This window comes from Anomaloglossus baeobatrachus, chromosome 2 (genome assembly GCF_048569485.1).
Source record: "Anomaloglossus baeobatrachus isolate aAnoBae1 chromosome 2, aAnoBae1.hap1, whole genome shotgun sequence".
Lineage (NCBI taxonomy): Eukaryota > Metazoa > Chordata > Amphibia > Anura > Aromobatidae > Anomaloglossus > Anomaloglossus baeobatrachus.
The window spans coordinates 68,614,767-68,638,032 of NC_134354.1; the positions used below are offsets into that span (position 1 = coordinate 68,614,767).

At 41.2% G+C, this 23,266-nt stretch overlaps 1 protein-coding gene across 7 annotated transcripts in view; it reads left to right on the plus strand.

The window, feature by feature from the left end:
* Positions 1–23,035, plus strand: part of ROBO2 (roundabout guidance receptor 2) — a 1,624,265-nt gene extending 1,601,230 nt beyond the window's left edge. For 6 of the 7 annotated variants that reach the window (XM_075335083.1, XM_075335084.1, XM_075335077.1 and 3 more), the window contains 4 exons: positions 11,490–11,657; positions 13,418–13,651; positions 15,945–16,142; positions 19,271–23,035. In XM_075335083.1, coding sequence (XP_075191198.1) covers positions 11,490–11,657; positions 13,418–13,651; positions 15,945–16,142; positions 19,271–19,272 — 602 coding nt within the window. In that variant the 3' untranslated portion in view covers positions 19,273–23,035. The remainder of the gene's footprint in view (positions 1–11,489; positions 11,658–13,417; positions 13,652–15,944; positions 16,143–19,270) is intronic. The other variant, XM_075335079.1, reaches the window with a different exon arrangement.
* The last annotated feature ends 231 nt before the right edge of the window (positions 23,036–23,266 follow it).

Consider the following 23,266-nt stretch of genomic DNA (forward strand, 5'->3'; position numbering starts at 1 on the left):
CTGCGCACTCCCAAACGTGCTCCATCCGCCATACTGCGCACTCCCCATCGTGCACCATCCGGCATGCTGCGCACTCCTAAGCGGATGGAGCATGATGGGGGGTGCGCAGCATGGCGGATGGAGCACGTTTGGGAGTGCGCAGCATGGCGGATGGAGCACGTTTGGGAGTGCGCAGCATGACGGATGGAGCACGTTTGGGAGTGCGCAGCATGACGGATGGAGCATGTTTGGGAGTGCGCAGCATGCCGGATGGTGCACGATGGGGAGTGCGCAGTATGGCGGATGGAGCACGTTTGGGAGTGCGCAGTATGGCGGATGGAGCACGTTTCGGAGTGCGCAGCATGGCGGATGGAGCACGTTTGGGAGTGCGCAGCATGGCGGATGGACCACGTTTGGGAGCGCGCAGCATGGCGGATGGAGCACGTTTGGGAGTGCGCAGCATGGCGGATGGAGCACGTTTGGAAGTGCGCAGCATGGCGGATGGAGCACGTTTGGGAGTGCGCAGCATGGCGGATGGAGCACGTTTGGGAGTGCGCAGCATGCCGGATGGTGCACGATGGGGAGTGCGCAGTATGGCGGATGGAGCACGTTTGGGAGTGCGCAGCATGGCGGATGGAGCACGTTTGGGAGTGCGCAGCATGGCGGATGGACCACGTTTGGGAGTGCGCAGCATGGCGGATGGAGCACGTTTGGGAGTGCGCAGCATGGCGGATGGAGCACGTTTGGGAGTGCGCAGCATGGCGGGTGGAGCACGTTTGGGAGTGCGCAGCATGGCGGATGGAGCATGATAGGGGGTGCGCAGCATGGCGGATGGAGCACGTTTGGGAGTGCGCAGCATGGCGGATGGAGCACGTTTGGGAGTGTGCAGCATGGCGGATAGAGCACGATGGGGAGTGCGCAGTATGGCGGATGGAGCACGTTTGGGAGTGCGCAGTATGGCGAATGGAGCACGTTTCGGAGTGCGCAGCATGGCGGATGGAGCACGTTTGGGAGTGCGCAGCATGGCGGATGGACCACGTTTGGGAGCGCGCAGCATGGCGGATGGAGCACGTTTGGGAGTGCGCAGCATGGCGGATGGAGCACGTTTGGAAGTGCGCAGCATGGCGGATGGAGCACGTTTGGGAGTGCGCAGCATGGCGGATGGAGCACGTTTGGGAGTGCGCAGCATGCCGGATGGTGCACGATGGGGAGTGCGCAGTATGGCGGATGGAGCACGTTTGGGAGTGCGCAGCATGGCGGATGGAGCACGTTTGGGAGTGCGCAGCATGGCGGATGGACCACGTTTGGGAGTGCGCAGCATGGCGGATGGAGCACGTTTGGGAGTGCGCAGCATGGCGGATGGAGCACGTTTGGGAGTGCGCAGCATGGCGGGTGGAGCACGTTTGGGAGTGCGCAGCATGGCGGATGGAGCATGATAGGGGGTGCGCAGCATGGCGGATGGAGCACGTTTGGGAGTGCGCAGCATGGCGGATGGAGCACGTTTGGGAGTGTGCAGCATGGCGGATAGAGCACGATGGGGAGTGCGCAGCATGGCGGATGGAGCACGTTTGGGAGTGCGCAGCATGGGGGATGCAGCACGATGGGGAGTGCGCAGTATGGCGGATGGAGCACGTTTGGGAGTGCGCAGCATGGCGGATGGACCACGTTTGGGAGTGCGCAGCATGGCGGATGGAGCACGTTTGGGAGTGCGCAGCATGGGGGATGCAGCACGATGGGGGGTGCGCAGCATGGGGGATGGAGCACGATGGGAGGTGCACACCTCCCCCCAACACACACACACACGCGCACTGCACAACACACACACACTAGGAATCACAAACAACGCCCTACACAGACACCCACACACACAGACAACGCTGCACACACAAATATACGCACATACTGCACAACACACACATTGCTCAAAACATACCTCCCCCCAAAACACACCACACCCACACAAACCGCACAACACACACACACACACACAACGCTACAGACACACAGCGCTCCACAAACAACGCAACACACGCAACACACATACAACACCGCTCTCACCCCCCGCGACACTCAGAACATGTACAGCGCCCTACACAAACACTTGGTAACTACACACAACAACATCTATATATATAACAAAAATCATACATGAACTACACAATACGTAAATTCTAGAATACCCGATGCGTAGAATCGGGCCACCTTCTAGTATAATATATGTGTCCTTTTTTGTATTGAATTACTGAAATAAATTAACTTTTTGATGATATTCTAATTTATTGAGATGCACCTGCAGATCTGAGAGGAGCAAATTATTTCTGATGTGGATGTAAATGTCTACACACCCCTGTTGAAATACCAGGTTTTTGTCACATAAAAAAATATACGAAGAATAATTTTTGACGTTTTTCCACCTTTAACATCTCCCAAAATCTGCCCAATTAAATTGAAAACTAAACTGAAATCTTTTTGGGTGGAAAAATAAAAATAAAGAGTGGTTGCATAAATATGCACAGCTTTAAACTAAAAATCTGTTAAAGCACACTTAGAATTTTCAACAGCATTCAGTCTTTTTGGTTAGAACTCTATCCACATGGCACATCTAGAATTAGCAGTCTTTGCCCACTGTCAGTTTGCAAGGCCCTCTCCTTTGTATAGCGCCCTGTTCAGGCAAACTCACAGATTATCATTCGGATTCATCTTTAGGCTCTCACTTGGCTTTGATCTTTTTCTAGTTAGAGATGAGTGGACCTGTAGAAGTTTGGTTCATGAGGGCCAGCCGAACTTAAAATTACGTTCAGTTTGGGATCCAAACTTGACCTGAACCTCAATTTAATTTACTAATTGGGCATTTTGGGTCTTCGCCCACATGCAGCCAGTGATAAACAGATCATTTCCAAAGATGGGTTGGCTGAGATTTGCCATTTTTCATTTTTTTTCATGCATACTACATCCGATCATGCAGTCTTTTACCTCCAGTGTGAGCTGTTCAAACACTACAAGTAGCTCACACTGTGCTGAGGACCTAGCATACCTGAGCACAGCGATGCTGGCTCGAGTGAAGTTCATACGTAAAGCACCCGAATGCCGAACCCGAACTGTGGGGGGTTTTTTTAATAAAAGTCCGAACACCGAACCTCTGGTTTGCTCATCTCTACTTCTTGTGAACCAGTATTTGCTCGATTTAGAGGTATGCTTAGGGTCATTGTTGTGCTCAAACGTGAAATTTCTGTTTATCTCCAGATTTTTAGCAATTGACTAATATTTGAAACTGTTCCTAATTCACTTCACCTTGACTAAAGCCTCAGTTCCAAGTGCTGAAAAACAGCCCCATAACATAATGCTGCTTCCACCATGCTTTATTGTGAGCGTGATGTTCTTTTAGTAGAGTGCTGGCTTTGCATTAAACGTACTTTTTGAAATTACGGACAAATGTTTAACATTGCTCTCATCAGACCATAACATGTTCTCCCACATGCTTTTGCTTGTCTTGATGTAATTTTGTTAAAACTTAGCCGGGCTTGGATGTTTTTATTTGTAAGTTAAGTCTTTTTTCTTGCCAACCTACGTGGAACATTTGAAGAATACTAGATTTTGCAGACACATGCAGTGCACAATCAGTACTTGATGCAAAATAGTGCAGCTTCTTAATGTTGCTGTAGGCCTCTTGGCAGCCTCCTGGAGTATTTTTCTTCATGTGTTGTTATGGGGAGTCCCCATAATTCCTTGTAGCTGTCACATCACATGGTATAATGCAGCCAATCAGTGAGGACTATGCAGCCTATAAAAAAACAAGGTAATTTAGCTTCAATATTAGGGTGATTTTAGAAAAGTGAGAGGACATCACCGCTCAGAAATAGAGGTAGGAAGAAAAAGCAGTTAAAACTTATTCAAAATATTACTGACTATTTGTCTAACTGCCGCAGTATGAGAGTAGTAGTCTGTGAATAATACAGATATTTATTTAATAGAGGGATATAGAGAAATAGGAAAAGTGCTGCCAGACACAGAGTGATTTATCAGTGATAAGATATGGCTTGTATCTGTTTTGCTGCATTTTAATTACAATTACACATTTTTCTTCACTCTTAATGCACTTTAAAGCAGAAGCAAGACAACACATTCTTTAAAAAAAAATCTGAATCCATGCTATATGTGACTCTACTCTCTGCTTTCATTTCTTGTACTTTTTTTTAAACACAAAACAAAATTTACTACTATATATATACATTGGCAACGGTAAAAATAACTCACTGGTAATACTGTATTTACAATGGTGTCAGTAAGACATCTCACTACTAGTATTATATATGTAATAATAATTGCAGTAATGCAACTGACTGTAAATGCAGAACAGTAATTGCTAGGTAGATCATTACTAGTATGGTATACACAATGGTGATAGTAAAGCAAGTGCCACTTGTCATTATTCACAATGATGATATTAAGGCACCTCACTACTATCACTCTATGCAAAATAGGGATAATAAGACACCTCACTGATATCTCAGTATACACTGCATCAGTATTGAGAGTGATCAAGAAAGGTGGTGAGTGGGGCACAAATGAAAATTCAGAATTCTAACAATTTGTATTGATTATTTTTCCCTACTATTCTTTAAAGGGAACCAATCACCAGGATTTTCGTATACAAGCTAAAGCCAGTGCTATACTGGCACTATCAGGCTGATTCTATACATACCTGTAGTGGTCAGCTCGGATGTATAGGTTTTGGAATCCAAGAAAGTAAAGTTTATAAAATCTTCAGCTTCTTGAGTGACAGCAGCTTAGAATCAGATAATATCTGTGGGGGAATTCATAGTTATGGTTATGACCTAACCACAGGTCCTGTAAGTCAAAGTAAATTAATTGTATATTACGTTTACTAATTCTAACAAGCGGAGGGGATAACTATGCACTCCTCAGATATTATCTGATCCTCAGCTGCTGTCACTCAAACAGCTGCCAATTTTCTAAACTTTACTTTCTTGAATTTCAAAACCTAAACATCTGAGCTGACCACTAAAGGTATGTAGAGAATCAGCCTGATAGTGCCAGTATAGCACTGGCTTTAGGTTATATATGAAAATCCTGGTGATTGGTTCCCTTTATTAGCTGTTATTATGTTTCATGCACACTAACCTGTAGATTGCAGAGGATGTAACTGACTGTGTGTGTGCACGCACCATTGTATTCCTCCTTAGATGCAGGGCAACTATAACAAGAAATGCAATGAAGTATGACATAGCAATGTGTTATCAGTGGCACCTGGTGATACAGTTTTGAAGTAACCTATGTCCATGGGTCACAATTGATGTACCTTTGAACTAAGGGATGACCGTAACGTCAACATGTTTAGTAGTCTCATATCTCGTCTTACATATATAGAGGCAAGAAATATCAGACTTTGAACCATTATTGAAAATAATGGACTGCTTAGGTTGAGCGTAGGTTATTGATTTTCTTCTGTGTAGTCTCTTAGTGTCACAAGTGTATCACGGGTGACAGTCATGTGGTTTCTGGCTATAGAAGGTCACAGCATCTGGCTGTGCAGAATTCTCCCTGACCTTTCATTGTTCTTGCCATCAGTATTCATTGGTTTAGGTAGCTTTCCTGCTAGATTCATCTCTCTCCCTTTTGGACCCAGCAGGAGCTCACCTTCCACCGAGCTGCTGATCATCAGCATTCTCTTGGTGCTTATATACCCCTTCCTTCCTTGGACTGGTGCTGGTGATATTCTTCAGTTCATTCAAGCTCTAGATGCAAGCAGGTGGCTTGTACTCCTCTGTGGTATTGTTGCTGAAAACTTTGCTGAGCAAAGCCATCTGTAGTCACCAGTGTCATCTGTAGATAAGTAGTTCGCAAATTTTCACCCTGTGTGTCCTCCTTGTGTCATCTATTTTTTTTTTTTTTGTTGGGTTGACAAAGAGCTCATCCCATCCGTTCCCGTTTTAGGGCCCAGCACTCGAAATACCTAGGGTCAGGTATCCGACTTGGCGCATAGGTGCAGAACCTATCTATGGTGGTGAGGGACCCCAGGGAACAGCTGTAGGTTTGGTCAGGGGTCACTAACTTCCCCTTCCCTAGACATAGGGTTTCCTTTCCCTTTCTCTTTGACGCTCTCTTGGTACTTCCCTGTACCTAGCGTGAGATTTAGTTCCCTTTGGTCACTTTCCAACTTTTTGGAACTCTAACCTTATCTATCATCCTTATAAAGTACCAGATATATTTATGTTGATACTGTAGATAGATAGATAGATAGATAGATAGATGGATGGATAGAGGGATGGATGGATGGATGGATGGATGGATAGATGGATGGATAGATAGATAGATATCAAAAACAATTAATATTCACATAATTGTTTCTTTGGTCATTGAACAGGATTTCATTTATTAAGGAGAATGGAGTAACATAGTTTGGAAATTAAATATGTGACTTGAAAGGGAATCACTGATATTTTCTTTCAACCTCATAAAAATGGTAATGTAACAATTAGCACCGTTGCATTGTAAAACACAGAGTTTTGTGTAAATGGATATACAGTGGTACACATTCATCAAGAAAAGATGGGTTTAGCATAAAATGACACATAAATGAATTGATGACTGACCGTAAATTAATTTTAGAGCCGAAGATGTAATAGAGAGACACAGCTAGATGCCACTTTATCGTGGTATTTTATTGCTCTGTAACATTTGAGCAACTACTTAATGTTCTGCGTGCATTTCTTCCCAACAGCTCAAACGCTTTGAGATATGTTCCAAGTATAAAAAAACACAAAGTAACAACTCAGTAAACAAAAATAAATAAAGCCAAGTGGCATGAATTAGATTTTCATCACACATTTAAGTAGACATTTATATCCAAACAGTTTGCGTCGAGTTATATAAATTACCCCCAAATCAGTGGGAATTACTAGTATGTTACAAATCATAACTGCTATCATAGTTTTAGCTTCTGATGAATACTCGCTCAATGTCCCATTTTATCTGAGTTTATTTTATTGTTGTGTTAAACTTTGGGAAATTTATAATCTCACTTCCAAACAATTTCCATTGAGAGATAAACTGACTTGGATGAATTTGTGTATCAAGGCGACAAAATATGATGGGTTCCATTTCACATTGTTGATTTAGTTTTAGGTTGTATTCTCAAAAAGTTTGAGCTTGTGATGGTGTGATATTGTGGGCTGTGTATCATTTTGTGTAGGTTCGTATTTTAAGCATGGTGCTCTGTCCCTTCTATGTATCATTTGTCCTGTCTGCAGTTTAATAACCCCCTGCAGTGCTTCTGTCCCTAGGTGAGGGGGAGAGGGGCTGGAATCCACCCAAACTCTCTGTTAACCTGGAGGATTATTCAGTCAGGTGGGGAAGGAAAAGAGAAAAGCAGGAAGATTCATGCTTTGGGGAGAAGCTGCGGCTACAAGCAGCACCCCAGAGGGCCATTGAGAAACCCCAATTTCCCTTGAAAAGGACTGCTGGAGGATTGTGACTGATCCCCAGGACATTTATCCCATTACTAGACTACTTTTCCCTCTGTGTGGTGGATTATTTGATGGACCTTCTGACTTGCTTGGAATAAATGTTCTTTGCATTGTTCAATCATCTCTCGCTTTGTTGATTGTGTGATATGGAACATGCAACCAGCCATAAACAGAACACTTCCCTGGGAGGGAGGGTGTTTTTTTTTCTATTTTTTAGTGGGTGTACACTATATTTAACCATGCTGTTGTTTCCTCCCAGTGCGAGCCGACTGCAAGTGGCTCATACTGGGCTGAGCACTGAGCATACCAGAGCACACCGATGCTCACATGATTGGTTTGCATATGTAAAGCACCTGAACACCAAACCCAAACTCTGGCTTTTTTGTAAAGTCTGTGCTTGGTATGAACACCGGACTTTGGGTTCACTCATCGCTAGTTATACCTCAATAGAAGTCTAGAAGAACCTCGTTCTGGCTCCCTCAGAGTTGCATTGAGTTCTTGTGACATAACTTCTGACTTCCCTGTGTTTTGTACGAACACCGAACCTCAGGTTTGCTCATCTCTAAAGGTGAACCTCACACCTGGCACTAAAAAATAACTAAATATTTCACATTTATAGTCATCCTACTTGGGGTCCTTTGTTTGTTTTGCTCATTTTGGTCTTACTTTCCTCATGCTTCTGAGATGGCCACTGTAATTCCATGGGGATCACAGTGGATAAACACAGAATAAAAGTCTCCTATCCAAAAGCACAAGATAGCCAGGAGAGGCAAGATTTAGACTCATCATCACACTGAAGAAGGAGTAATATAAGGAAGCACCACAGAGTAAAGGAAGGCACCTAAATAACACTTATCAGTGTCAGGATAGAAGGCTGCGGTAATGTCCTGGTCTGATGTAGACAAAGGATTGGGGGAGGGCTACTGCTGCAGAGCAGTTGACTTACAGTCGGTCAGGTCTGAGTTAAGACTTTTTTACATTTTAATTATTCATTTATTATTTTTTTTTTTTAGAAAAAGGGCTAAAAAGATTGAAATCTAAAATACTTTTTAATGATTTTTTCAAAGTTATTATTGCCATATATGAATAGGATCAAAAATGTTAAGGAATATTAAGACATGGATTGGTAGAATTTTTAAACATTTTTTTATGCCTTTTCCTTCATCAGTTATACATTTTTAAAACCATAGCCAACAATTAAATATATACAAATGATACAGTATATACACATTATTTGTTCCATGTTTGTAGATTACAGATTTGTCTTGCCATGGCCATGTTAAACCAAACACATAACTGCTAAGTATTTAACAACACTTTCAATGACAAGTTATGCTTTTTTTGGTCAACACAAATATGTTGATGACTCACTAGATCCCTACTTTATTTTTAGGTTCTATGGTAAATGGATGGGGGTCTGCATCTGATGAGGATCGTAACTTTTCTAGTCGTAGATCTAGTGTAGTTAGCTCTTCTGATGACTCCATTTTTATGGGCGGCAACTTTGCACAGTCACTCGTTGCAGCAGCTGATAAAGCTGGTTTCACAATAAATGGAACCAGTCTATCAAGAGCAGGTTTGTTGTCTTTGGACTTGTGCCTTGGGTATAAGGAATGGGTCTCCTTTTCTTCAGCTTTCTTTCTCTTTCATGAACACGCCTCGTGCTGCCAGCTTGTTAACATGCATGGCATCTGGTGGATGGAACCTATCCTCATGCAAACTTCTCTTCTAAGGTTCTCATAAACAAACAAATTCTAATTCTTTTCAAAAATTGTCTTTTTCATAACATCTAATTAAAACTACATTTAACTTTTACCACTGTCTTTTAATATGTATATAACTTCTATAACAATAGTCAGTAAATGTACTTTTTGTTATTTACTTCTAAACTGTAGTTCCGACCCCTAAAGCCAAAGTTTGAGTTAGATGAATAGCTAACTTTATGAAGACCGTTGACTTGTACCAATCACTTATTGAACTTTGGAGCTCCTTAGAAATATAGGTCAAAGAAAAGATATTATATTTAAAGATTACTTTAAAGCAAGGGTGCACAATTTTTTCTGGTCCCAGGGCAACAATGAATGACTGAATGGTCCATTTACACAGACGAACTACCGACACAATAAAACTGCCAATTGGTAAACTTTTACCTACCGGTGGTTATTTTCTAAAGCAAATGAAAGTAAATGATGTGCACTGAGTGATCTATACTAGATCGCTCAGTGCACATAGGCTCCTGTTGTTCTCAACAGTTTACAAAGGACAATGTGCTGCTGAGAATGAAGATCTTTTATAAAAGAGCATTTCATCTGATGAACTACCATTTTGCTCATTCATTGGGTGATCGGCAAGATAACTGTGAAATGAGTACCATATTTTTCAGATTATAAGACACACTTTTCCTCCCAAAAATTTGGGAGAAAAATGAGGGGTGCGTCTTAAATTCCAAATGGAGCTTACTGGGGGGTGGTGCAAAGGGGTCACAGGAGGTAGAGGCCATGCTGTGCTACGGGGACTGCTCTGTGCCGGGGCTGTGGGCACTGCTCTTTGTAGCGGATGGTGCTGCTCTGTGCAGCGCGTCTCTATGAGGCACGGGCCATTCTGAAGATGTCAGTGGTGCGGACTTCAAATAATGGTGCCCAGAGTTAGCGCGTACGCAGATGGAGCTCTCGACTCAAGCTCTCATCTGTGCACACGCCGCATCTGGCCCATTGATCTCCCAGCATCAGACTTAAGGAAAGTGATGCCTGGAGGTAGTGCATGTGCAGATGAGATCTCGTCGGCTTGTCATTGAGCCGATAACTCAATCTGTGCAAATGCCGACTCTGGCAGCCCTTTTTTTGAATCCCGCACCACCGACATCTTCAGAATGGCCTGTGCCTTACCGCCTGCAGAGAGCACTAGCATAGAGCAGCACCCGCTGCCCCAGCACAGAGCAAAGCAAACTGACTCAGTACAGAGGAACATCTGCAGTCCCAGGACAGCGCAGCCGCCCACAGTAAATATATGGGTCCTCCTCTGCACTGCCTGCAGCATTACCGTATTCCAGCACTGCCTCTGCCTCCTGTGACCCCCGCTCCACCACCGCTGCCGCCTCTCCTTAATGGTAAGACACCACTGGATTATAAAACGGACCCCATATTTTTTTTCCTTTTTTTCTCAAAATTTTGGGTACGTCTTATAAACCAGTGTGTCTTATAAAACGAAAAATACTGTATTTTTAATAAAACTCATTCAGAATAATCTTGCAGTGTAATCCCCCGTAAGGGTCACAGTAAAACCTAACTGGTATTACCTTTCGAGAGGTTTATGACATTTCAAAAGTATATGACATAAATGTTCAACAGATGCAGGTTCTATTACCAATACGTACCAATATCTGGAGAATAGGGATGGTTTTTTCACCAAGTTAGTAATCTAGAGAGGAGGAGACCCTTCACTCTGAAATTTTCTCCCGCCATCATTTTATTACAATGCAGATATAGAGCTATTGCTTGGTATTGGTGTCAGTTTGATGTCTTTAGTGAATCTGAAAGGTTTCCATTAAATTGGCGGCCAATGGGTCGGTGGTCAAGTTTTCCTTAATTTGGGCTAGGATGAAATGTCATCAAACATCCAGTCATCTAAATAAAAAAAACTAAAGCAATTTTACAGTCTTTTTTGTGACTTGTCGAATCTTCTACTCTTCAGGTCTCAGATTATACAAATAAGAAAATAGAGAGTACTCATAAATCATATAAAAGATCTATATGGTTTTCCACTCTTCATCCAGAGGTCATGGAGAACTCAAGCCCTTTAGTCCAACATCATTACGATAAGCTATTGGCTGTCTCTTTCTCTTAATATACCTTTGCTGGTGGCATCTGATAATTTTCTGCTCTGGCTTAATCGATTTGCATGACAAATTGTATAATCTGTGGACATCAAATTGTTATATAGAAAAATGTGATCTATATATATGTGTTTTTTAAATATATAGTATTTTATAAGAATTACAGGATACTATCTTTTTTTACTTTGTAGGAAAAATGCATTCTTTTTCTCAAAAACAAAGACCTTCAAGTCCATTTTCTGGAGACAGTAACAATTCAGCTATGAATCACAGCAACCAAAGGCCAAGGCCCACTAAAAAACACAAGGGAGGCCGGATGGATCAGCCTCCTGGACTACGAAGGGAAGGATTGGTAGACGGTAAGTTCATGTTAAAGAAAGATGGTGGTAACTTTGCCTTTCTATGTAGATGTTTATACTATAGTTATTTTTAATTAAATAAGTTGTTCTTTTTAGTCTATGATTACTTTTTAAAAGGGGATAAAAAAATGATTACAACATTTCCTCGAGTAAGAATAGTGGTCAAAGGTAATTTGAGTAACAGCTTAGCTTTTCAATTTTTCTACAGTGCCCCAATAGGGGAAATAAAGGCATTATTTCCCCCAACTAGTCCGTCCACTTAGCATGTTAGCACCCCCACGGGAGTGTGCTAACATACTATTCAATGCCCATTCCTCAACATCATCGATATGGACACGCATACTTGTGTTCATTGTCACTGCCTCAAACATCGGGCTTAGGCTCAGTGTGCATGACCACAAGCCCTGGCACCTCCTGTTATGCGCACAATGAAGGGTTTTCGCATTCTGGTTTCAGAGAGGTCTAGTGCGCAAGACCGGAAGTTCAGAGACTTCTGATCATGCGTACTGAACCTAAACCCGGTGTCTGACCTGTAGGCGGGCTAACATGCTAAGAGGGTGCACTAGTCGGGGGAATTAACGCCCCTGCGACTAGTCACTGGTCTCATTAGCATATCATAAAGGATCTTTAGAAATACTTTTTCTAAAGATCTCTTTATGTATGTTACTATACGCTGAACCAGTTAGGCAGGGATTAGAAATATGCACCCAGAACTGTTCGTGCCTCTGGGTGCATATTGGACCTGACAGGTTCCCTTTAAGGTTTAGTGTTCTGAATGTCAGTTATGATTTTGCTGCTGTGAAGCTCCCTCTTGTGGCCAGGAATGGTTTGGACAGAGATCAGTTGTGTTGAGCAATGTGCGTTTCCATTGCTAACTTTCTGCCTATTTAAACCCTGGTCTGCTGGCAGGCTATGCCGGATGTCAGTTGTTCATTGTTCACCAGCCTGCTTCATTTTGCTCCAGACCACATCTACCCCAGATAAGTGCTTGGCTCTTTATTAGTTGTTTCGTTCTTTTGGCTCTTATCTGAGTTTGTCATTTGCTGTGGTTATTGTCAGTTTATTTGCATGCAGAGATCTTCCCTCTCAGTTGCTTAGCTGGGAAGCTCCCTGCAGCTATGTTTGGAGTATTGCTCCTATAAGTCCATGTGTTTGTTGCTTCTTGAATTTGTAATGGTTTCTGCTTTCTGTTCATTGGTATGACAAGAACGCCTGGTATAGGATGGAGTTCAGATCTAGCGATCTGAGGGCTTTTTGTACTATCAGGTTTTTGGATTTTTGTAGGGTTTTTCTCCGGCCACCATCAGTCCCTTTCCTATCCTGTACTATTTAGTCAGTAGGGCCTCACCTTTTGCTAATCCTATCATCCATCTGTGTATTGTGTTTTCCTATATCACCGCAGTCTTTGTATTTGGGGGGCTTGCTATTCTTTATCTATTTTCTGAGGCAGAGAGTTATTCATCTTTCCTTCCTTTAGGATAGCTAGTTCTCCGGCTGGGTTTGCGGTGCACAGGATGTTAGTTCACCCCTCGGCTACTTCTAGTGTTGATGGTTAGTAAGGGGATGGTGGCCAGATTAGTTGCCAATGCTCTTGTCACCTTTTACCAATGATTTATGGTGGTCTTCCATGGTTTCGGATCATAACAGTTTATGCATTGCCCAAGGTCTAAAAAGGCAATTGTTGAATAAACCATTTTTACGTCTATATCCATTTCCATTTCTTTATCAAATACATTTTTTTGCTTTATATTTATTTCAAGATCTTCCACCTCCGCCTGAACCGCCACCTTGTCAAAGTTTGAGACAGCAAATGCCCAATCAACGTAGTGGTCCTCCAGAAAGAAAAGCCAGCTCTCTTGAGAGACATACTTCCAACATGGAGGATAGTAAAACCTCTTTGGAACGTCATGGTAGAACATCTTTAGAAAGACACCGGCAAACACAGGAATGGCTTGGCTCCACAGATCGGCAAAACAAACAAGCTTTTGGTTCAGGTATGATAATAAATATTTATAGATGTTCTAAATACAGGTATAAATGCCAAAAATGTAAACAATGAAAAAAAAAATCTGAAACGGGAAAAAGAACATATGCTTTTATTTTTTATTAGTTTTCTGTAATTTTCTAGAAGCATGTAAATAACTCTGATGAGTTAAAGGGGTTTTGTGAGCAGCAGCAAAATGAGAAATAACATGGCTATGTATAATAAGATCATTAGAGATTGGTAAGGAAAAGTGCAGCAAAGGGACAATGAAATTAAAGGAGTTATCAAGTGACGTCCCATCAACAGGGTGAAGTGGAAGAGAAGGAACTGCTCTGTTGATGTGATGGCACAGAAAGCAGGAGAATGAATTACTGGAGTGTTTCATGATCCCTCTGATACAGGAGAGATTGGCACAGAGTATAACAGGCAGGTAGTTGACAACCACCTGCCAATAAGTGATAAGCCCCATAGGTAAAGAAAACAAAAAGTCTGGAATAATCCCCTTAACTTTGTTAAGTAAAGGTACTGGTGCCCATTCTGAAACCCCAATCTTGGGCACCAACCAAGCGCTCACTCAGAACCATGTATGAGATTAGAAAAACACAGCAGATCTCCAAAATACAGGACCACTCTTACACAATGGCTATAGGTTGTATTCTGGCTCAGCCTTATTCACTAACAGGAAGTCAGTTACCAGTTTTGCCGCCCACTTAGAAGACCATCCAGCAGGAATTCCATATATAATGTAAAGCCAGTGCTATGTCGGCGCTAGGATGCTGAATGTAACCAAACCTTTTGTTTAGAGATTGGATGTATTATTTCACAAATTTTTGCAAGTAAAGTTCCAGCAATGCACTGCTATTTGATTGACAGGTGCAATAGTTAGGGAATATGTGGGTTGAGTCTTGCTATTTATTCCTGCCCCTGTCTGCCAGTCTGGTCTTCCTCCCTCTATCGCAGTCATAGATGTTAATTCCGGCGGCAAACTGACAGGGGAAGGAATAGATAACAAGATCTGACCCACACATTCTCTTCCTGTTGCACCTGTCAATCAAATAGCAGTGCATTGCTGGAACTTTACTTGCACATATTTCTGAAATAAAACATCAAATCTCTGAACAAAAAGTAGGATTACATTCAGCATCCTAGTGCCAGTATAGCACTGGCTTTACTTGATATATGAAAATCCTGCTGTTTAGTTCCCTTTAAAACTTCTGATAGCACTATAGAGTGTATGGGGTCGATGCATAGTCTTGCATACTGCATGTATTTTCCATGAGCAATGAATTCAAGTGTTAATACAACACAGCACTATGATTGCGTCTCTTCACTGTTGCACTTTTTTGGAGTGCCTGGTTATTCTTCATTTGGATTACTGGTTTGGATCCTACCAGGGCACCCTCACCTTCCCAAAAGTGTCATGCTTTGAATTATTTTCTTCATGGACAGTGCCCTGGGCTCTTTTCCCTGAATGTTTCTCAATCCCTTCCCTTTTCCCCTGATTGACAATAGTGGTATTCATTCCAAAGATTCTGCAGGGGCTTGGAAGCATTCAGTGCAGACAGCCAGGGACATTGCACCTCAGGAGATTGCCACCGGAGCACCTGTGATCGCAACGCCAGGCGGAGGGGTCATTTGCTCAGTCAAATTGACAGGCTTCCTTAAAATATAAATGTGGAGAAGTATCACACTTCTTCCATGGATAAGAATGCTGCTGTTTCATGGAAATGGCAGCCACGTTTTTTTAACCTCATAAGCTTTAATTAAGCTTAACTACAAAATTAGAAAACCCAATGTGAGCAAAATAATTCCACTGCAGCATCCTCAATACAGTAACTTAGTTTATATAATAGTCATTCCTTTATGATGTGACATATGCTGAACTAAACATATTTAGTGCCACATCATCAAATAGTTCCAACCTAAATCTAATTAAGTTCTAATGACACGCTGACAATTATCCCCATGTAAGTATATTCCAGCCTATCTATAGCTCTGTTATTATTTTTTTCTATAATTGCCCATTTAGAAACCAGATATAATGTGCACAAATTGATCTCGTATTCTAATTAATGGTGATATTTTAAAGATCAGCAGTTTCCTAAAATATCAACAAGAGCAGAAATCAAAGTAATTAGACAGGTGCGGATGCAATTTAAGCACAAGCGCTCACAAATTCACCTGTTAAATAATTTACTAAATAGTCGTAGCAGAAAGAGGATCCTAAGTGTGACATTTCAGGTATAGAAAGTCATTTCATTAAGGAAATTTCAGGAATATATCATTGATTGTTTCCCCTACAGATGAAGTGCTGATGCCATACAACAAGCCAAGTTTTCCGTCACCCGGAGGCCATAGTTCTACAGGAACCACTTCTTCAAAGGAGTCCACTGGACCAAGGAAGGGCGACATTATGAGAGGTCACCAACGCAATGCCATTGATTTTCTTGATGTAGGATATTTGGGGCCAAACAGTCAAGGAAAGTTTACAGGTGAATTATGTAAGTAGTTATAATGGATTAAAGGTTCCTACTTGATATACAAGTACAAGGTGGAAAAGTTCAAAAACTCAGAAACATTCTGCACTAATCAAAAAAATAAAATGGTCCCACCTTGTTGGATGGGTCCATTAACAATAAGGTCATCACAAAGTGGCTTCATCCATGAGCTCTGAGCAATATGAGTTCAGGTACCATAAGGGTACGTGCAAATGATCAGGACCCACTGAATCCTAGACATGGCGGTCATGACCAGCGGGGCCGCAAGTCTCCTCCACAGGAAATCGCAGCTACTTGTGCCAACGATCCGGGCTTGGGGAGTTGCAGTCTCTCTCTTCCGTTCTCTTGTGTTCTTCTTTGTCTCTGCAGAAAATAGTTGACATGCTTGCGGCTTGGAAAGCCACACAACAGGTCAGTTTACACTCACAGTGGGCATGGGATTTTTAGAAATCCCATCCACTATGCTTGTACTGTACATCACAGTGTTTTTGGATGCAGCTGAAACATGCTGTGTCCAAAACACTGTGAACCCCGATCATGGCCACATAGCCTAAAGAAAGACGAGACTCACACAATTACCTTCACATCAGGGGCATAACTGTAGTGGGTGTAGTTGATGCATTCACCTCTGGGCTCTGATGCCTAGAGGATCCCAAGAAAAAAGACTGGGCCAACATCAGATTACCACTCCTATTACAGACTTATGATAGTTGTGGGCACAGTTGGAGATGATGAATTGGGGCCCACAAGCTTTAAGTTACACCACTGCTTCAACTCCATATGGTGACCCTGTAATGCAGGACAAGACTGATCCTCCAGGGTGGGAGACACTCTTTTTAACCACTCCCCACTCTGGCCAAGAGATGCAGAGCAACCTCCTCTACTAAGTTAGGTGACCCTAATAGGGTGTATGAAATCAAAGGGGCTCTCTAAACTAGACTGTATTTTTCATTTAAGGACATTGACCCTCATCTGCTACCTTGGTCAACTTTGGTGCTTAATTTGGGATCTGCACTTATCAAAGTCGTTGCTCGGTTGTGTTGGCATCTGAGTGACTTTCTAATAAACATTGGAAGATTTACAAATACTATTGTTTTGTATGTTCATTGTAAAACATAGTAAAATTCATTCTTCACTGTCCTTACATAAATTGAAAGAATCACTGCAATAAATCATAAGTTGCTGATCTCCTAGGTAAGGAAACAGTGTTAGCAAGAAGGATCCAATCAAACAAGATTGATGAATGTTCAATTTTAATTAATTCTGCAAAAGTCAGTAAAAAAAAATAGCCAACGTTTCGGCTCACCTAGACCATTTATCGAGGCATTTATCAACTGGTATAATGATGCAGGGATGTGCATAAATGTGCAAGGGTATGGTACTTCTGCCTTTTAGAAGAGGATGAGGACAGACAGGCGGTCTCCACACCAGACACTGTCCTCATCCCCACGGGATCTCTTCTAAAAGGCACAAGTACCATACCCTTGCACATTTATGCAGACCTCTGCATCAGTATACCAGTTGATAACTGCCTCGATATAGGCTCTAGGTGAGCCGAAATGTTGGCTTTCGTGGTTACTGACTTCTGCAGTAATAATTAAAAACTGAACATTTATCAATCCTGTCTTATTGCATTCCCTCTTTCTTATTATATTGCATGTTTTTTTCCGAGCACCAAGTACCTTATAAGTTGAGCAGAGCCTTATCTATCTACAGCAAGAAGGGTCCAGACCTCATCAGAGCTTCTGCATTTCATGAATGATGCAGAGCCAAAGCTGCTTGTAAGTAATAGCCCTGGAGAATGCACAGTTTGGGACAGTGTCACAGCCATGCCGCTGGTTCGAACTGTCAGTCAGGAGAGCACCATCCCATGGCAAACAAGAGATCTGGAAGAAGGAGAGCAGAGCACCCCTGAAAACATATCACATGAACAACCCTTTAGGATGGCCATAAGCTAAGACCTATGCTTGTCCTGCTATCAGCCATTTCTTTGTACCATCTCATACTTATGTGCATTTGTCATTGTGGAGCATGTATATGTGACAATAAACAGGGAAAATACTTTGGCTATTGTGTTATCCAACATGCTCAATCTTTCTTTCCCACATCATCTGCAGTCAGAAGAAAGTCAGGACACCAAACATAGTTGGCCAGCCAGAAAAGCGTGTTTCATCAACATTAATCTAAATAATCTAATGGCCATGGCTGCCTTTATTCCTATAAGATAAAGAAGCGAGCCAGGGCCAGACATACCATTGGTGCAAACTGTGTAGTCTCACCGGGGCCCAAGAAGTGACGGAACCCACTTTCAACCATAAAGCAAGACATAAACGGGTGCAGTCACGACTGTCAGTGCCTTCTCCCTGTTTTGGGAGATTAGTGGCAACTTGTGGACTGGAGATGCTTATTTCTGTCTGGGACTCTGTATGTAAATGTGGTGTCATTTCTTTTGGTACAGAAACAGTTAATGCCAGTTTTTTTGTAAGCAGCTCTCCTGCAGTTAAGGTCAGCTGCACTTGCTCTGTAGCCACACGCCTATGGCTTTAAATAGCCAGGTCTCCCAGCATGCTTTGATGAGTTAAAAAAAACATTTGTGTACTGGCCCCCTTTGGTGAAGGAGCTGCTGAGATATATCCTGAAGTTGGATCTTCTCCATTTTTGGTTGTATCTCCCTGTTTGTTGCACCAACCCTCTTTTTGTATTAGTGCAGTGGTGGGTCTAGTGAGCCGCATCACCACATTGCTCAGCTAGCACTATAGTAGGGATTTTTTAGGGTTTCAGGTATTCCTGCTCAACAACAGGTGTGTATAGGGTCTGGCGAGGAGTGCAGGGTATAGTGCCAGGTGAAGGGAAGAGATGACCGTCTACCCTCTCACTAGAGCCAGGGCCACTATTGTTATTGTGTTACTGGTTTTTCCCCTTGTTTACAGTGGTATTGTTGGGTGTTTTTTTGTTGCGCCTCAGACATTTGTTGGTCTGAACGCGCTCGCCACGCACGTATCATGACAAGTGCATTATGATGAGCTATTTTTCTTGCCCATGTGTCTCCTTCTGTTTGTGTCTGCTCCTGAAGCCAAAGGAAGTCACGTGTTAATGTCATTAATGAATGATTTCTTTCTCTTCTTTCTTAGAGTACTGAAACGCTACGACACAAGCTGCTCTATAGACCTATTGGTCTGGACTGATGAAAGTCACGAGGAAACTCAAAAAACAGTGCAATGGACATTCATTTATTTATGTAGGATTGGAAGGACTGTAAATGCAATGTAAAGCCACAGAAAGTCACACATATCCCACAGACGATTTACTTTCTCCTTCTCCGATATACACACCATCCACCTTAAATATTTCTTGGCAGAAATACACAAAAAAAGAGGAATGAGGAATCGACATCAAGGATGAAAAAAAAAAAAAAGCATTTTGGCTTTGTATATATTGGTTTTTTTTCTTTGATTGCATTCCTATGCAAGCTTGCCCTCTTTTGTTCATATTCTTCTTAATATTATTGTCTGTCTTTATTGTTCTATTGTACTATACTGTATGTGAATTAATAGGCTGTGGTGCCATATAAAAAAAAAAAAAAAAAGAAAAAAAAAATTTTGTTTAACTGTGTAACATTCATGTTTAAATTTTGCACTGCGATTTTTATTTGATGATAAGCACAAAACCTTACTCCTTGTGACGCGGAGGGAAGAGACTGAATGTGACGGAACGGTCTGTACTATAAAAAAACACATTGCATATTGCTACAGGTGCTGTATCTGTGTAGGATCATGAGTGGTGTTACCTGGCTTATAGGGGAGGAAAAAAAGAGATTCTGGCAAAGAGATTGGAACAACAAGGATCTAAACTAAGCAATATGTTTGTTTTTTCTTGCTTTCAATATGGTGAAGATCTATGTCATTGTTATATGAGAGTATGAATACATGTATTCACTTGTGGACGTGCATGTATGTACAATTTATATTTATATATGAGCATATATTTTTGAATATGCACATATATAAGTCACGCACATTTGTGTATATTAGAAGACGAACATCCACTCTGGTATGTCGACTTGAGTGGATTTTTTTTTTTAACCTAATGTCTGAGACAGTTGTTGGATAGGTAGAAAATCCTTAAATATGTACATTTAGGGATATTCAGACCAGTTAATAAATATATTCCTTTCTCTCTTGGTTCAAAGAATCAGCCGTAGAAACAAATGTTCAATGTTTGGTTTCCACCACCAGGGATCAATGAGTTTTCACTATAATATTTATATTGGCCTGTCCTCATTAACATAATATTATACCAGGGACTATCATTAAAGGGGTTGTCCACTACTTTAACATTGATGGCCTATCCTTATTATTATGTCGAGGTCCGACACCCTGCACTCCCGCCGATCAGCTGTACTTAGGACTTGCGGCGGCAGCCCCTTTAAATGAAGCTGGGGCTATACTTTATAACTGGAAAGTCAAAGACGATGATAATCTCCCAGTTCCTCTACTTGTTGGCCCAACTTATTAGAAGGCTCTTTGGTCAACATGATCTTAAATTGGAACCTTAGTCTTGACACATACGATATATTGTACCTATCAATAGTTTTTCTTCTTTCATATCCGAATTCTGATGCTCATGTAGAATCCAAATCATTAAATATCTTTTGCACTAGAATTTCATCAAAAAAGGATTGTGTTGGAATTTTATGTATTTTCTTTACATCATCATACTATAAGTATTGTCAAATAGGCCCTTATTCATAAAGCCTATCCATTTATTTACGATTTATGCCCACACCGGTCAAGGTGCTTGGTTCTTTGAAGGAAGGAATCAATTAGAGATGAGCGAACCTTTGGTACAGGTACAGCCGAACCTTAAAAAAGTTTGGTTTGTGACCCCGTTGTGATCGGAATCTCAATGAAAGTCACTAATTGGGCTGTTCGTGACTCCACGCACATGCTGCCAGCCATAAGCAGAAGCATACGTTTTTCATTTTTTTTTGTTTGAGCACATTACATCTGATCACACTGATTTTACCCCCAATGGGAGCCGATCAAACACTGTATGTGGCTCGCACTGGGCTGAGCATCACTCATACCCAAACACAGCTTTCTTGAGTGATTTGCACTCATAACTCACTCAAACTTCAAACCCGAGCTTTGCATTTTTGGAAGTTGGTTTCCGAGGCCGAACCTCAGATTTGCTTATCTCTAGTATCAATATAGAAGATTTACTTCCCCTAATCAAAAATCTATCAATAAAAATATCACCAGAGAACTAGAGAATCGGGAATAAATCAGTTGTATCACTCATTTTTTTGCCCCGTCAAATTAAAAGCAGGCATTTTTTTTACAATAAGTCATAGTATTTCACTATTCATATGTAGTAACCAGTTTTTTATACACATTAGCATTTGTAAAGTCAAATATAGATGTGTCCATCCTCACCTTCCTGATTGGCTCAACATTTCCCAAGGTGTGTGGTACAAAATAAACCGGTTTAGATTAAGAAAAACAAACAAAAAATATAATTTTGCAATATTCTGATGGGAGGTGTTTATGCGCTATATATTTTTTGACGGGCACCCATTGGTTGTGAATTGCAGCCGGTTGAGGGTTTTCTAACATGTTTGAATAATATATTGAATTTCTTCTGGGAAGTTGGGGTGCCTATCCAGATTCAAGAAAGAGTAAGGGGGGACTCATCTCTTTTTATAATTTCACTCTCCGTTTATGACAATGTAATTGATAGCTGGAGTCATAATAAAATATGTCCTATACAATTTCATAAATCTAAAATTTACAACTTATAATATGATTGTTTGCCCCCAGATGGAATAATCATGGAGTTAGGGTGTAGGCCACGTTCTGTTCAATTGTGATGGAACAAACCTTCTTCTGATGGGGTTGCGGTATAGGCCACATTCGGTTCAGTAGTGCCACAGTCCATAAAATAATTGCTATCATTGTCTCACGGCAGTAGTATCCAAAAATTCTAGCTATTTTCTAATAATAAAATAATGGATATCATTCAACAAGATTTTATTTTGTACAAAAAGCCAGTTGATCACTTTGCTTTATAGAAGGGACTTCTTTTTGCTGGTTAATACCACTAAACTCCAAACCAAATTGTGGACTAAGGACTCGATGCTTATTTTTCCCGTCTCCTGTAGCAAACCCCTCATTTTCTACCAGTGTAGGGTCTATAACATGGGGTTTCTCAGTACCCATCATGGTTTGGACCTAAAAACCAGAGACCCAACTGTAGATTTTCCCAATCATATGAATGCCCTTTAATTAGAAGTTTAATTAGACGTCTAGGAGAACTTTTATACAATGAACTAATTTTGCTTCTATTTTTTCCGAATTTAAAAAATAAATAAAAACAATAAATTACGACTGAAATTCCGCGTTGTAAATACATTTTCAATAACTTTATTATGTAGTTCACACATAGAATTATTCCCTAACTTCTTTAACGCCACAAATTCATGTTATGGATTGAGCTTTATTTACTGCCTAGACACAAACTAACAATTTTGTGTACCAAGTACCAAAAATACAATTTCTGCCATTAAATTGTCTTTCGAAGAGTTATTTGAAACTCTCATTTTTCCAATCTTGATATTTTTCACCTTTTGTGCATATTCGGTGTCGGATAACTGGAGAGATTACATGGATCAATAGGAGGGGTAGGAGGAGTTCCACATTTCACAAAACGCATTAAGTTGTATCCAATTCTGTCCTTTAGGCCATTTTATAAAAATATCTCAATGTAAGCAATGCTTTTTCTTGCATTTCTCTTTGTCGTTTTATAAAGGATAAATGCAATGTACAGTAACTTGCTTCATCCCCAATGGAATATTTTATATACTGTACCTAGGATTTGATAATCTATTGAAACACGAGCCCATGAAATATTGATAACTGATTTTTTTTTCTAGAATGTTCTTTTATTTTATTTTTATTTGTTATTTTATGAAAAAATATTGTTCTTTATAGAATTTATAGGAAATGCTAACCTGACAACCCACTGAAGTCACTATGTCAGTTCTTCCAATGTTTGTTCTACCTTTTCCATTGGCAAGTGGTTGTAACAGTATTAAAAAATGTGCGTTTTCATGACATTGTCACGCTGGT